We start from the raw sequence: 13,599 nt of genomic DNA, 5'->3' as shown, positions 1-13,599 counted from the left end.
CTCATGGAGGCACTTCCCCAACTGAAGCTCCCTTCTGTGATAACTCCAACCTGTGTCAAGTTGGCACACAAAACCAGCCAGTACATTGGGAATTGACTTTTTTTTTAAATTGACTTTTAGGGCTTCTGCCCGCTCCTGTAGACCCTGCTCACTCTGGAGGGCCTTGCTCCAGTCGGCCCCACTCTCTCAGTCCCTGCTCACTCTGGCCCAAAAATGTATTTATTATTATAAATAAGTATACTGTAGCTGTCTTCAGATGCACCAGAAGAGGGCATGAGATCTCATTATGGGTTGTGAGCCACCATGTGTTTGCTGGGATTTGAACTCATGACCTTTGGAAGAGCATTCAGTGCTCTTACCCGTTGAGCCATCTCACCAGCCCTAGGCACATCTTCTTATATTAAGGCTGAACAAAGCAACCCAGTAGGAGGACAAGGGTCCTCCTTTGGAAGAGTAGTCAGTGCTCTTACCCACTGAGCCATCTCACCGGCCCTATTTCTCTCTATCAGTGAATTACCTGGTCCGGGACCCTTTTGTACCTTTGTCTCCCAATTCTTTATTCATAGCGAGGAGCTGAGTGTAGAAAGACATTCGTTGTCTGTGTCCCTGTTTGGGGGGCGGGGCAGGGTTGGGAGCGAAGGATACAGGGAAGTGAACACAGAAAAGCTCTCTCCGGCGTAGATGCCTCACTGCCCTTCTCTGTAGGCCCCTCAAACCCAGTCAGCTTCGAATCCATAGTGCCACAGTTTTTATCACTGCCCAAGCCCCATTCAGGGGTTGGGGGGCAGTGAATTTTTATCTCAGGTTAGTTGAGTTCAAATAAATATGTTGGGCGCCATTTTGTTGCGGTAAATCTCCAACCCAAATATGCCCTAGCACCCCCTCCCCCAAGACTTTTTGTGGACTTTTAGAATTATCTGTCTTCTTTATGTAGATTTATTAATTTCTGTTTTGTGAGGGTAGAATGAAGTGTATTGAGTGTACTGTCTATGGATAAACTTCTTGCCCCTGTTCCATGCCGGATCTCCACCCACTCATCCTTCCAAAGTATTTCTCCCAGAACCTGTGAGGCTGATTTCTCCAAACAGCCAAAGTGATGTATCTTTCAAAAGATTTCAGAAGTCTCTAGTTCCTGCCTGAAAGCTGGTTCACTCAGTGCTTAATTGGCAAGCCTCTCGTTTATAAATGACAGGAAATGCTCCTTTCAGAAATGCCCAAACAGTAGGGAAGTGAGAGTTGGCAGCTAGAGAGCCAGACAAGAGCTGGAGCTGGCAAAGTGCACATGCAGTGTCTTAGCTGGCCATGTTGGCAGCTTGCAGTTGGGTTGGCAGAAATAAACCTGTGGGCTCTTGTCTTCACAACTCTGATAGCTTCTTTACACTCTTCTCTGAAGGCTCCAAGATAGTAGTTTGACCTTGAAGTGGCAAGTATTCTGCTTTGACAGGGACAATAAAGATGAGCAAGCATTCTTTGTAGGTTACCAGAGGCACTCTGAGAAACAGAACAAATTGCTATCTCCTTCTAAGGCCAGGTAGTATCTTGTAGTCTTTAAGATTTTTCATTGTGGGTGCAGTAAAACAAGTACATCATTGCATATGAAGCCTTGGTTTACTTCATTATGGAAAAAACTTCCTTTTTCTTTTCATTCTTTTTTTCTCTTCCCTTTCTTTCTTTCTTTCTTTCTTTCTTTCTTTCTTTCTTTCTTTCTCTCTCTTCCTTCCTTCCTTCCTTCCTTCCTTCCTTCCTTCCTTCCTTCCTTCCTTTCTTTCTTTCTTTCTTTCTTTCTTTTTTTTAAAGCTTTAGTATTCTGTTCAGGTCATAGAGTTGAGTAAACTTCGTTTTAGTTCCAGACCCAAATCTAGTTAAAAACAACTCCTCCCTCCTCCCAGTACCTATTACAGGCCAAAGGAAAACACTGGAGCTCTGCCAGGTTCCTGGAGGCTGATCGCTTGGCTGCCAGGCACGTCTCCATGCCTTTGTGATGCCTGAGATTTTGTTCCCCGTAAAATAAATACACTTAACCTCACTGTTTGCTGTTGCTTGTATCTTCTTGATAGCGGGTGATTAGGAATTATTCACTGGCAGACTTTACCAGTTATGCAAACGTTCGGCCTCACAGCTCTGTTCTCATTATTTCAAGACACAGCACAGAGCTTGCCAAGAGTCCAAAGGAAGCTTTGCCATAGGCATCTGGCAGCAATCCCCTGGGAAGCAGCTTTTGTCCTGTGCCTCTTTCACCCTCAAAGAGTATATGCAGGAACCGGTCTCCTGTGTGTTGAGCGACCCAAGGAGTGTGTCAGAAGGATGATGCTCAGAGGCTTCTCTTCTGTTTGCGCAGGTCTGCCTGTCAGAAAGAAATGGTGTGCTTATCTGGGGCAGATCCGGAAAACATGGCTTCTCATGCTGGATTCCATGTGAGAACACACTGTACAGATAGTCAAGTGGATGGTCGTTCCCACAAGCTGCCTGTGCCTCAGAGGGAAATTAAATTCCCTTGTGAAATAATTTATGGCCAGTGAGATGGCTGGGGAATGGAACTAGACCTGGAGAAGATGGGTGATGTTCAGAAACGTCCTCTTCCAGCTTCAGATGGCCAATGAGTCACTTAAGTTATGTGCCAACCGCACATATGACTTACCGTTGGTCTGGGCTCCATCTCCAGTGTGGAGAGAGCACAGCGGTTTCAGACTTGGCTGGCTCTGTTGGGCAGGTCCTCGTGCTTTCAGAGCAGTGGCTTCCATTGCATACCAGCAGAGCCTCCATGCGTTGCACGTTGCTGCTGTTGTGATTTGTGGTCATTTCAGCTGGTCCTTTTCCAGAGCTGGGGTGAAGGTACTACAAGAGACAGTTCTGAAATTCTTACCAAGTCATTCATGTTTAAAATTCAGCCACACTATACCCAGCTTCTTTCTTTTTTGAGACAGGGTTTCTCTATGAAGCCCTGGCTCTGCTGGAACTAGCTCTGTAGATTGTCCTTGAACTCAGAGATCCACTGCCCCTATCTTTAAATTTCTTATTGCAAATAGCTTCTTCTACCTCTAGAGATATAAACACATAACATCTTCTTTAAAGCACAAATTTGTTTTATTGCTTTAATGGTGACTTACCTTTTTCCCACCACTGTATTTTTATTTTAGAATTTGTTGGTGGTGTTTATGTGTACGGGCGGTGTGCTTGCATGTATATCTGTACAGCACATATGGACAGTGCTCACAGAGGTCAAAAGAAGAGGGTGGATCTCTTGGAACTGGAATTACAGATGGCTGTTAGCCATGTGGGTGCTGGAGTTGAGTCTGAATTCTCTGGAAGAGCAGCCAGTGCTCTTAACAGCTGAGCTATGGCTCCAGCCCCCAGTATATATGTTTTTCAAAAACAAACTTCTTATGTGCAACAGGCTCCAGAACAATAATTTATCCTAACTATAGATGACAAAAATGTTTAAATAGGAATAGAAATAGGTCTAATTCCAGCCACAAGGAGCAGCTTCCTTCAGCCTGAACTTCCTTCTCCATCTCAGCTGCTTAAACTCTTTTCTGACATCTTCATGGCCCAACATGATGCCTGTGGCCCCTTCCCCCAGACCCTTTGGGGGCTTTCTTAGGGTTTTATTGCTGTGAAGAGATAACATGACCTTGGCAACGTAGGAAGCATGGCAGCATGCAGGCAGACATGGTGCTGGACAGGTACCTGAGAGTTCTACACTGGATTGGCAGGCACCAGGAAAAGAGAGCCACTGGGTCTCACTTGGGCTTGAGCTTCTGAAACCCCAAAGCCCACCTCTCAGTGACACACTTTCTCCAACAAGGCCACAGCTCCTAGTAGTGCCTATCCCCAAAGCCTATGGGGACAATTTTCTTTCCAACCTCTACCACTGCTAATGTTAAATCTTCCTGGAGCAGGCTTCCTATTGTTAGAAGGTAAACAGAGAATAAGCTGTGTGAGCAGTGGTGTTGTTCCATTAGAACTCACTCCACTGCTGGCACTGCATCTTGGGATGGCCTTGTGAGGACTTTGGTCACTGAGCTGTCTCTGAGTGACTATGTCCTTTAGCCCTGCTATAACAACTATGTGACAGGAGCCTGGAAAGGACATAGTGTGTGACTAGTGTGAAGCAGGGAAGCATGAGTCCAGCTATGCATAACCTTTCAGGATTTAGCTTTCAAAATGGTTTCTGACTGCTTGTATATAAGATGCCAAGGGAGTGCAAAGAAGTGCACAGGAGGGAAGTGTCTTACAGTGTTTTGTTACTAAACTAAATAGGTTTCCCTTCTAATTCTGTCTTATGTGTGCTAAGTGTAGAATGGTGTGTTCTGTGCATATGTAGGAGCTGTTTACTCTTTATGTTTACAAATTAAAAGCCTAGGGTTAAGGATTTAGATCAGTAAAAGAGTGCTTGGGCCATAAGCACAAGTGTTGGGAAGAAGAAGGAGAGCGGAAAAGAGAGGGAATGGCTAAACTCTGGGCTTCTGTATCCGTCACTGCTGTCTACTTTGTGATGTGTAATCTGAAAGCCACCTTGGATGTAGTCTATATGTTTTAAATATTAATAACAAGGCAAAGTATAATTCAATGAGATTTTGAAATTTAGGAAAACTATGTAGACAAAGGTGATTATTTTAACGACTGGTCCTTTCAGGGTTTGGTTTGAAAGCTAAGCTCTGGTTAATTCATTACAGTTTTCCATGACTTTCCTAGTACTCCTACTGTATGAGAATGTGCCTATGCCAAAGGTGAAGGTGCCAGTGATTTATCTGGCAGCAAATAAACATTCATGTCCTGGCTTTTTTTTCTTACAGCAATCAGAAACAGAGACTGTGCACCTGTTTATTCCCGCCCTGTCCGTTGGTGCCATCATTGGCAAGCAGGGCCAGCACATCAAACAGCTTTCTCGTTTTGCAGGAGCTTCGATTAAGGTACTGTTGTGCATACTGCAGCTCTCCTGGTCATACAAGAAAGTGAAAGTGGTGGGCTGGATCAGGACTGTGACAGGAGCCCTACAGCAGTGGCCTAATTGTGCTTAGTTAACCTCTCTCTCAGAAAAATTGGTCTGTGGAGAAGCCAGCTGGACAGCATCATGGCGCCTCTGAGATCTGACTTACAAATTCCTTCTAGCTCATCTCCACTTTCCATGCTTTCAAGAGTCACGTCTGAGCCAGGCAGTGGTGTGCACTCCTTTAATTCTAACACTCAGGAGGTGGAGGCAGGTGGATCTCTGAGTTTGGGGCAAACCTAGTCTACACAGAGAAGCTTTGTCTTGGGGGTGGGGGGCGGGAAACAACAAAAAAAACCAAAAAGCCAAAAAAGAAAAAAAAAGCCCCTACACCAAACAACAACAAAAAAGGCCATGGCTGTCACCCAGTCAATGAAGACAGGGGGACATAGTGAAGTCTCTCCCATAAGTTCATTGCTATGGGATATTTTTGTATATATTCCATTCTCAGAACTTGGCCAGTCAAAGCTGAGGGGCAGCAGGGAAATGGAGTTTTGTTGTCAACTAATAAGCATTTATTGTGTAAATGTGGGACCACTAGTGTTTGTCAAAAGAGATCATTGTCTCTCTGCAGGATTTGTATTTTGATGTGTTGAGCAATTCATTATTAGGTAAAAGGGGTGTTTGTGTGCATGCGCACCTGTGAGAGGGTGCTAGTGCTGGTGCTGGAGCATATGTGTATACATGCAGGCTGATGTCTGCTGGTTCCTCAGTCACACGCACTTTATGTTCTGAGATAGTGTGTTACTGACCAGCTTACTGACTCAGTAGGCTGCCTGGCCAGTGTGTTCCAGGACTCCTGTCTCTGCACACCCTTTGCAGCTCTGGGTGTTTATATGGATGCTGGGATCTAAACATTCTATCAACTAAATCATGCCTCCATCCTCAGATTCTTGCTTTAAAACAAAGGTTGCCAGGCTTGATAAGTTCACAGCTTTCTTCTGGAAACTATAGTGGGAACTTGTCAAAGCTCCTTAATATCTATCCATGAGAAAAGAAAACTAGAATGTAAATAGCATTTCTATTGGTAAATATCCCAAATGCCCTTCATGTGCAGAAAAAGGGTAACCCTTCATACAGTGAGTCTGCACAGTAGAGTAATATGGAGGTAACATTGGAGTAACCTGGAGGTAACCATTGGAGGTAACACGGAGGTATCATTGGGAGTAACATGGAGGTAACCATTGGAGGTAACAGTGTGAGAGAATTTTCATGTATTCTGGTGATAGAAGTCAGAAAGGAAGCCCTCACACTATTTGGTCCATTTATGGAATAATTCTGGAAAAGGCAGAGCTACAGGGACAGCAAGGATGTCTGGTGGCTACACACTGACATGGGAGATGCGTACAGACACTGCTTGAGGGGCTGGAAGAGTGAGGACTGTTGTGTGATTTCATTCTGAGGGTGAGGGAGTGAGGCCTGTCTTGTGATTTCATTGTAAGGCTGGGAGAGTGAGGCCTGTCCTGTGATTTCACTGAGGAGGTAGTTAACCTGAGTACGTATCTGCCACCCCATAGAACTGGACAACAAAAGGTAAAATTTGCTTATGTAAATTAAATTAAAATTCAAAACATAGAAACAGCCCTTACATAGTTTCTTGGAGAAGAGACAGCAAAATTGAGGGGCAGGAAATCCCATTACTACTAGTGAGTGGTAGATGAACAGGTGTGGGAATGATGAAGTGTGACATCTTTGCTGCCTTGCTAGTTCTTAAGTTTTGCAAATCAGAGTTTGACAGGCTCAGCAGTTAGGAACACATGCTATTGTAGAGGACCTCATTTCAGTGTCTTCTGGCCTCTGTGGGCACCTGGACTGAGATGTATACCGCATCCCCAACACACATACACTTATTATTATTAAAATATTTTTAAAAGTTAATCTAGCACATGCTCACATACACACAATGAACTATGCTCACTTCTTCCTGCTTTCATTAAGTCTTCTGGCTGGGCTGGGAAAATGTGTGTTCAGAAAGCCTAAAACATAATCTCCAAGATTGGCTGCCTCTTTTGCCTTTCTGTGCAGTTTTATTACACAGATAGTAGGGTTTGTTTTGTGTACATGTGCACCTATGTGGCCCTCAGATGTCTTCCTCCATTGCTCTCTGCCTTATTTATTGCGTTGGGACAGGGTCTCTCACTGACCTGGAAGAGTGCCAGCCAGCCACTGTGTTCTGGTGATCCCTGTCTCTACCTTCTAATGCTGAGGGTCTAGGCACTTGCAGCTAGGCCTGGCTTCCCGTTTGGGTGGTGGGATTCACACTCTTGTCCTTGTGCTCACCTGCCATCTCCTCTACCCTGAGGCAGATGTCTGGTACTACCAAATCATAATCATTTAATGTGTTCACTTATTTTTTGACATTGAAATTACTCTTAATTTACCCACAATAAATAACACAACCTTGTTTCTTTAACAGAAGCTTACATGAATAGACTTGGTTAGTCAAAAGATATGAACCCTTTTCCATGCTTTAAGAGATGGTAGCTAGCCTGGTGGTAGGTGCACACACCTTTCATCCCAGCATTTAGGAGGCAGAAGCAGAGGCAGGCAGTGCTCTTGAGAGTTCAAGCTTGCTCTACAGATAGAGTTCCAGGACAGCCAAAGCTATACAGAAAAAAAAAACTATCTTGAAAAAAATCAAAAAGGAAGAAAGGATGTAGAAGTCATATATACTGTCAATGTGTACATTCCCTTAACCTTGGCTCTCTATCATTGAAAGTATTTAAAAGAAAACAAAACAAAAAAGTAGCTGGAATGCTAAAGAATGACACCTTTACAGTTTCCTGTCAACAAAACCCCAGGAATTTGGACTAAATGCAAGGAACTGTCTGCTTGTTTTTCAGACTTAAAACAAGTCAGTGCCCTGCACAGAGTAGGCCTCGGTATCAATTTGACTCTAGGTGACAGAATGGTAGCTTTTATTTTGAAGGGAGCTAAAAGCAAGACTTGATTTATCCTAAAGTCTTTTTCTAGAAAACTACATCAAGTTATTGGCAATGATGATCTTCAGCGATCGAATTGGGGCGACTTGTATTTTTTTGTTCTTACACAGTTTTATAATGTGACAATTAGGTTTTATTTGCACAGCAAGTGTCTGGTCAGGGTCTCTCTCTTGAACCAAGAGTTTATCAATAAGGCTGTTTGGCTGCCTGGCTGATCTGAGGAAGCCATTTATCTCTTGGTGCTGGAGTGGTAGAAGTGTGCATCCACACTTCAGTCCTTGCCATTCACAGCAGACTTTTTACTGAGCTGTCTCCTCTGCCGAAATGTCCTTAAAAAACTCCCTAGCTGGGTTACAAACCCCTTTCTTGTGACTCTGGGCATGCTATACACTTGTGCACTGTTTCCCCAGCCTGAACTTTTGAGAAGTCTCAGTTTACCTGTCTCCTGCTCAGTTAATATTGGTTAGTTGCCTACATCCTTCCAATGAGTAGACTTGGGAGCAATCTACTCAGTAGTCTTAGGAACAAAATGTATACAGATAGTTTGAGCAATCCAGAGAGTTTTTCCCTTCATTTAAATATGAAGCATAGTTGCTTTGACAGCATCACCCTTTTCTCTGAAAGCTAAGGAGAGACCAGATGTTAGCCTCACAACTTAGGAACCCAGAGCTTCTAACTTTTTACCACACTTCATATACCACTGGAGGTATGACCAAGAGCACAGGCAGTGGACACATCCAGCTCTCATGCCTTTTAACTATACAATTATGGGTCAGGTCCTTTAATGTTCCCAGCCTTTTGTGCTCCCATTGTAAAGTGATTATTCTTTAGCTAGGTGTGGTATGGGTTGGCTCAGTGGCTGTACATGCAGCTTTACACTAGAGTCAGGCACCATTTTAGTACTCAGTAAATAGTGTGCTATACCTGACTGGCCCATATTAATCAGAGCTTCTCCGTAATTCCTTTCCAGAAGGCATTTAATTCTTCAGCTCAGTCAGTCACGTGCAGATGTCAGGCTGATTTGCCTAAGGTTTGTCAGTGACACCCAAAGTATCATAACTGGCTGGTGATGGTTCTATTACAGATCGCTCCAGCCGAAGCACCAGATGCTAAAGTGAGGATGGTGATCATCACTGGACCACCAGAGGCTCAGTTCAAGGTATGTGTTGTGGAGGGCAGGAAACTAGAGGGAGCAAGATGATGTTGCCTTTTCCAGCCCCTGTATTAGTGGAAATCCCAAAGATCAGAGTAGAACCACACCATAATTATTTCACAACCATAAACCTTTAATTTTGAGTTTTGTAATGGTGTTGGTTTACTGTCACCACTGAGATGGTTAGGACTTTAACACTGGCATAGACACACCTGCCTGCTAATGAAGCTTGTAAATCTGCTTTTCAATGTCCCATTCTGTCTTGGAGATAGTCTAATCTTGAGTTACAGTGGCCCCTTTTCTCTTACCTTCACCTAGCACTGTCCTTGGATTTTAGTTAGACGGTTAGGGTTGTGATGGCATGAGACCTGGCTTTAGCTACTGAACATTTATGGGTATCTGTAGTCCTTTGGAGGTGGAAAATCTGTGTTCTGAGGTGATGGAGACAACTTGGCAGCTAGACCCCTATTTCAAATCCTAGTTTGGTCATTCACCATGTGTGTGACCTTACACAAGTTACTCTTCTCCCCAGTTCCTCATCTATAGAATGGACAGAAGCATCTCTATCCTAGGTAGCTATACAATGTGTAGTGCTTGAAACAAGCAGCACCACCTCCCTTTGTGCTCCTGTGAGAGCTGACTCTGAGGCAGTCGGTGAAGCCATAGTCACAGGTGCCTTCATTGTAGTGAACGGTTAGTGTGGAACTATTCTTAGGCAGCTGAATGTTGAGTTTTCTAATGATGTTGGTTTACTATCACCATTGGGATAGTTGGGACTTTCTATTCATTAATCCAGTACCTACATCTTTTTTAAAAAATTACATTTATTTATTAGTGGGAGGAGCAAGTGCATCATGGCATGCTGTGGTTGGAGGACATCTGTGCTGTCAGCCTTCTCCCACTATGTGGGTCCTGGGAACTTTGTTTACCTACTGAGCCACCTCACCAGCCCAACACTTGTATCTTAGTCCTATGCCCCAATAACAGCTGTGTAAAAGGTCAAGCATTCACTCTTAACCTTAGTCTCCTCTGCTGTTTCTTAACACTCCACAACATTGCCCATAGCTCACTCTACAGTCTGCCTATGAGTATGATGTAGCTCCTTTCTAGCATGTGAGAGACCACAGGTCTGATACCTGGCATACATGCATACACATATGATACAGATATATATACAGGCAAAACACTCATACACATAAAAGTAAAATTGAAAAGAAAAAGAATATATAGAAGATTGCAGTGTGGGATGAGTTTTGTCTTCTCTCTAATCCTCCAAATAAGCCTAATTAGCATTTCTACACCAATGAAAATCTGGCTATTTGGGCTTTTTATGGCTTTCTTGGCATTTTGTCAGATTAGCCCAACTTACCAACTTAGAATTCCTTCTCCTTTGAAGTGTGTGAGAACAAATTCATAGTTGCACACAATAGGAGGGTCCTTACATAAAACATCTAGTTGTACATAGGACATATTAGTCAAGTACTGGAAGTGTACATTAACTTGATTTCTGTAGCCTTTTGGGGAGGAAATAGAGTCAGGCTCTGTAACCGAACAAAGCAGGTCTCACACTTGTAGCTATGCTCTTCCTTGGCCTCCTAAGTGCTGGGATTACTGACATAATTGTTATACCCAGCATTTTAGCTTCTATAAAGCTGAAATCACCTGAGGAAGAGATCTGTTTAAGTAGAAAATGTTCATGTTGGCTGGTGTCTGTCCTATTTAGACATGGGCTCAGCTCCTTGTGAACCTGGTGTCCCTGACTATGAAGTTCTAGATTCTTTTGCTCAAGAACAATGCAATCTCATTCTTATTTTGAGAGTAGGAGAGGCTTTATTCAAGACTGGAGTGTGAATGGTCATTTGCCCCTAAAATCATTTTTAATTAGACTTCCTACTTAATGCCTCTATTTCCAGGTGTTACACTGTTAAAAATGTATTGAGGCTCTCTGCCCATACCTTCCTCTTGTCAGTAATTCAGTTGCATTGCCTGTGAAAGTTATCATCAAACTTCTGAGGCTCCTAACGACTGTCTCTTATGTAGTCAGTCTTCATTCCTGATGTTGATGTACCACTACAATGGATATTCCAGGCTGATCCAGGCTGTCTTCAAAGTTAACTGACCTTTTGTTTCAAATATGAATGATACTGATAGGATATATTGTCATCTGTAGGCTCAGGGAAGAATTTATGGAAAAATTAAAGAAGAAAACTTTGTTAGTCCTAAAGAAGAGGTGAAACTTGAAGCTCACATCAGAGTGCCATCCTTTGCTGCTGGCAGAGTTATTGGGAAAGGAGGCAAAACGGCAAGTACCCTAGCAGCGGCCTGCCATGCTAGAAGGAGGCGCTGCAGGAACCGAGCTCCACCCTGGGCCTTTGGCTAGTTTATGAAAAGTGGGATCATCTTGACCAAGGTTTGGAGAGGTTTCCTTCTTTTGTAACCTGCCAGTGAGACTGCTGTATACTGGCCTGGGACTAGAAAGGGGCATGCAGCCTTCTCTCACACATATAACTTGAACTTTTTATTCTACCAACCTTAAAGAACAGGAAGTGAAGCTTTACAAATACCTTCAAATTGCAAAAAATAGTTTGCAGTATCTCTCCACTAAGTCATTTGCAGATCTCTGAGCAGAACTTGAGGACCCGAGTCTGGTTTTGCTATTTACTTCTGTAATGTGTTTCTTTGTCTAGACCTTAGTTTTAGTCATGTTAAAATGGGAACTCTAGCTCTCGGAGAACTCTTTTTGGATAAAATGAGCTTTGTAAAGACAGAGCTGTGTCTGGCTTACAGGAAGCACTTGGGAAATAAACTTTTAATGCTTAGTGATATGATTTTATCTTTTTCAGGTGAATGAACTCCAGAATTTATCAAGTGCTGAAGTTGTTGTCCCCCGTGACCAGACACCTGATGAAAATGATCAAGTAGTAGTCAAAATAACTGGCCACTTCTATGCTTGCCAGGCAAGTGGCTTCTTTAAAATGACAAGTTCTTAAGGTCTATCATAGTGCTACCGTTCCATATATATAAGTGAACCCTTTAGATGCTCACGGGTCATAGTGTTGGGTGGGATATTGAAGTGTGCTGTTTCTGCTGTTACCCAGGCTAGCCTTGAACTCCTAGGCTCCAGAGATCCCCACACCTCAGCTTCTGTCCTTATGCACCACTGTGCTTGGCTGTGCTTGGCACATCTAGTTTTCCTTTCAGCCAGCACACTGTTAAGTACTGGGCACAAGGATTTCAACTTGATGCTGTTGCAGTAGAGTAACTTAGTAACTTTGGACTGTGCAGATTCTATGAATTCTGTCCTTTTGTAGGTTGCCCAGAGGAAAATTCAGGAAATTCTGACTCAGGTAAAGCAGCACCAACAGCAGAAAGCTCTGCAGAGTGGACCACCTCAGTCAAGGCGGAAGTAAAGGCTCAGGAGACAGCCACCACAGAGGCAGACGCCAAACCAAAGACAGATTTGCTTAACCAACAGACGGGTGCTGACCCATCCAGAATCACATGCACGAGTTTTTACCTAGCTGGTTGTTCCTGAGGACCAGGCAACTCGAACTCCTGTCTCTGTGAGAATGTATACTTTATGCTCTCTGAAATATATGACACCCAGCTTTAAAAAAAAAAAAAAAAGAAAAAAAGGTGGGGGTAGGGAAAGAGAACTCTGCACTTCCCTTGTGATATCAAAGTATAACAAACCTGCTAATTTTTCTTAATATCCCTCCATAAGGCCAGAAATTGGCATAAATGGTACATTCACTAAACTTATCAATATAAATTTAAAACTAGATCGTTCCTAAGTCCAATTGTTGAAATTGGATCAAAGTAGAATTGTCAGAGGAACACAATGTTAAGCCATTAGAATAGAAGAGCTGTTGTTTCCTGTTTCTCTAACACTAACGTGGATAACCTAAGGGAAGTGCCAACCGCTGGTGGCGGGGTATTAAACGTGCATTTTTACTCAACTACCTCAGGTATTCAGTAATACAGTTAAAAGCAAAATTATTCCTTTTTTGAAAATTTTATATACTTTATAAAAACTCCAACCGTTTTTTTAAAAAAATAAAATAAAATTTAACAGTTATCAGCTGATAGCCAAGTAATTGAAAAAGTAATTTTACGTCTGGCTGGTGACAGTAAAGGTGGAAAAATAATTTTGCATTTTTTGAGCCTTTTGACAGTAGTTGGAAAGTCCACTAAATGTTCAAAGATAAGGAGCAGTGCCTATTCTTGGAGAGCAGCAATACCATGTATTCCTTTGTTCACATTTGGGAAGGTTGTTGACGCGGTACTGACCAAGCAGAGTGGTGGCAGGGTCTGTGACAGCTAGTGTAAAGGGCTCCAGAAGACTTGGGGATTTGTGTTTAGCTATGTGCGGGAATTTGCAAATGCTTTGTGCTTTGACTGCCACCAGGAAGAGAAAGCATGTCAGTGAAGAAAGGCAGGACTTAAAAACAAAATCAGCTTGAGTTTGTTTCATAGGATGCTCAGCTTGCCAACACACTTGAGATCAGACCATA

General features: G+C 43.0%; 2 protein-coding genes across 10 annotated transcripts in view; one reads left to right on the top strand and one right to left on the bottom strand.

The window, feature by feature from the left end:
- Igf2bp3 (insulin like growth factor 2 mRNA binding protein 3) overlaps positions 1-13,599 on the top strand; it is a 135,481-nt gene that overhangs the window by 121,012 nt on the left and 870 nt on the right. For 6 of the 7 annotated variants that reach the window (XM_031381815.1, XM_031381817.1, XM_031381814.1 and 3 more), the window contains 5 exons: positions 4,797-4,913; positions 9,017-9,091; positions 11,256-11,387; positions 11,929-12,042; positions 12,397-13,216. In XM_031381815.1, the coding sequence (XP_031237675.1) occupies positions 4,797-4,913; positions 9,017-9,091; positions 11,256-11,387; positions 11,929-12,042; positions 12,397-12,495 (537 nt within the window). In that variant the 3' untranslated portion in view covers positions 12,496-13,216. Of the gene's footprint in view, positions 1-4,796; positions 4,914-9,016; positions 9,092-11,255; positions 11,388-11,928; positions 12,043-12,396; positions 13,217-13,599 lie in introns of those variants that run through there. The other variant, XR_004121976.1, reaches the window with a different exon arrangement.
- The window catches only part of Malsu1 (mitochondrial assembly of ribosomal large subunit 1), a 26,846-nt gene continuing 13,786 nt past the window's right edge, over positions 540-13,599 (bottom strand). Inside the window, exons 5-6 of one of the 3 annotated variants that reach the window (XR_004121978.1) lie at positions 2,639-2,835; positions 540-2,344 (exon numbers count right to left, since the gene is read on the bottom strand). Coding sequence is in view for 1 of the 3 variants with exons in the window: in XM_031381848.1 (XP_031237708.1) it covers positions 2,801-2,835 (35 nt within the window). In the remaining 2 variants the exon portion in view is untranslated. Of the gene's footprint in view, positions 2,836-13,599 lie in introns of all 3 variants that reach the window. The other 2 variants (XR_004121979.1, XM_031381848.1) reach the window with 2 other exon arrangements.

This window comes from Mastomys coucha, unplaced genomic scaffold (genome assembly GCF_008632895.1).
Source record: "Mastomys coucha isolate ucsf_1 unplaced genomic scaffold, UCSF_Mcou_1 pScaffold20, whole genome shotgun sequence".
Taxonomy (NCBI): Eukaryota; Metazoa; Chordata; class Mammalia; order Rodentia; family Muridae; genus Mastomys; species Mastomys coucha.
This window is presented reverse-complemented; position numbering and strand designations above follow the sequence as displayed.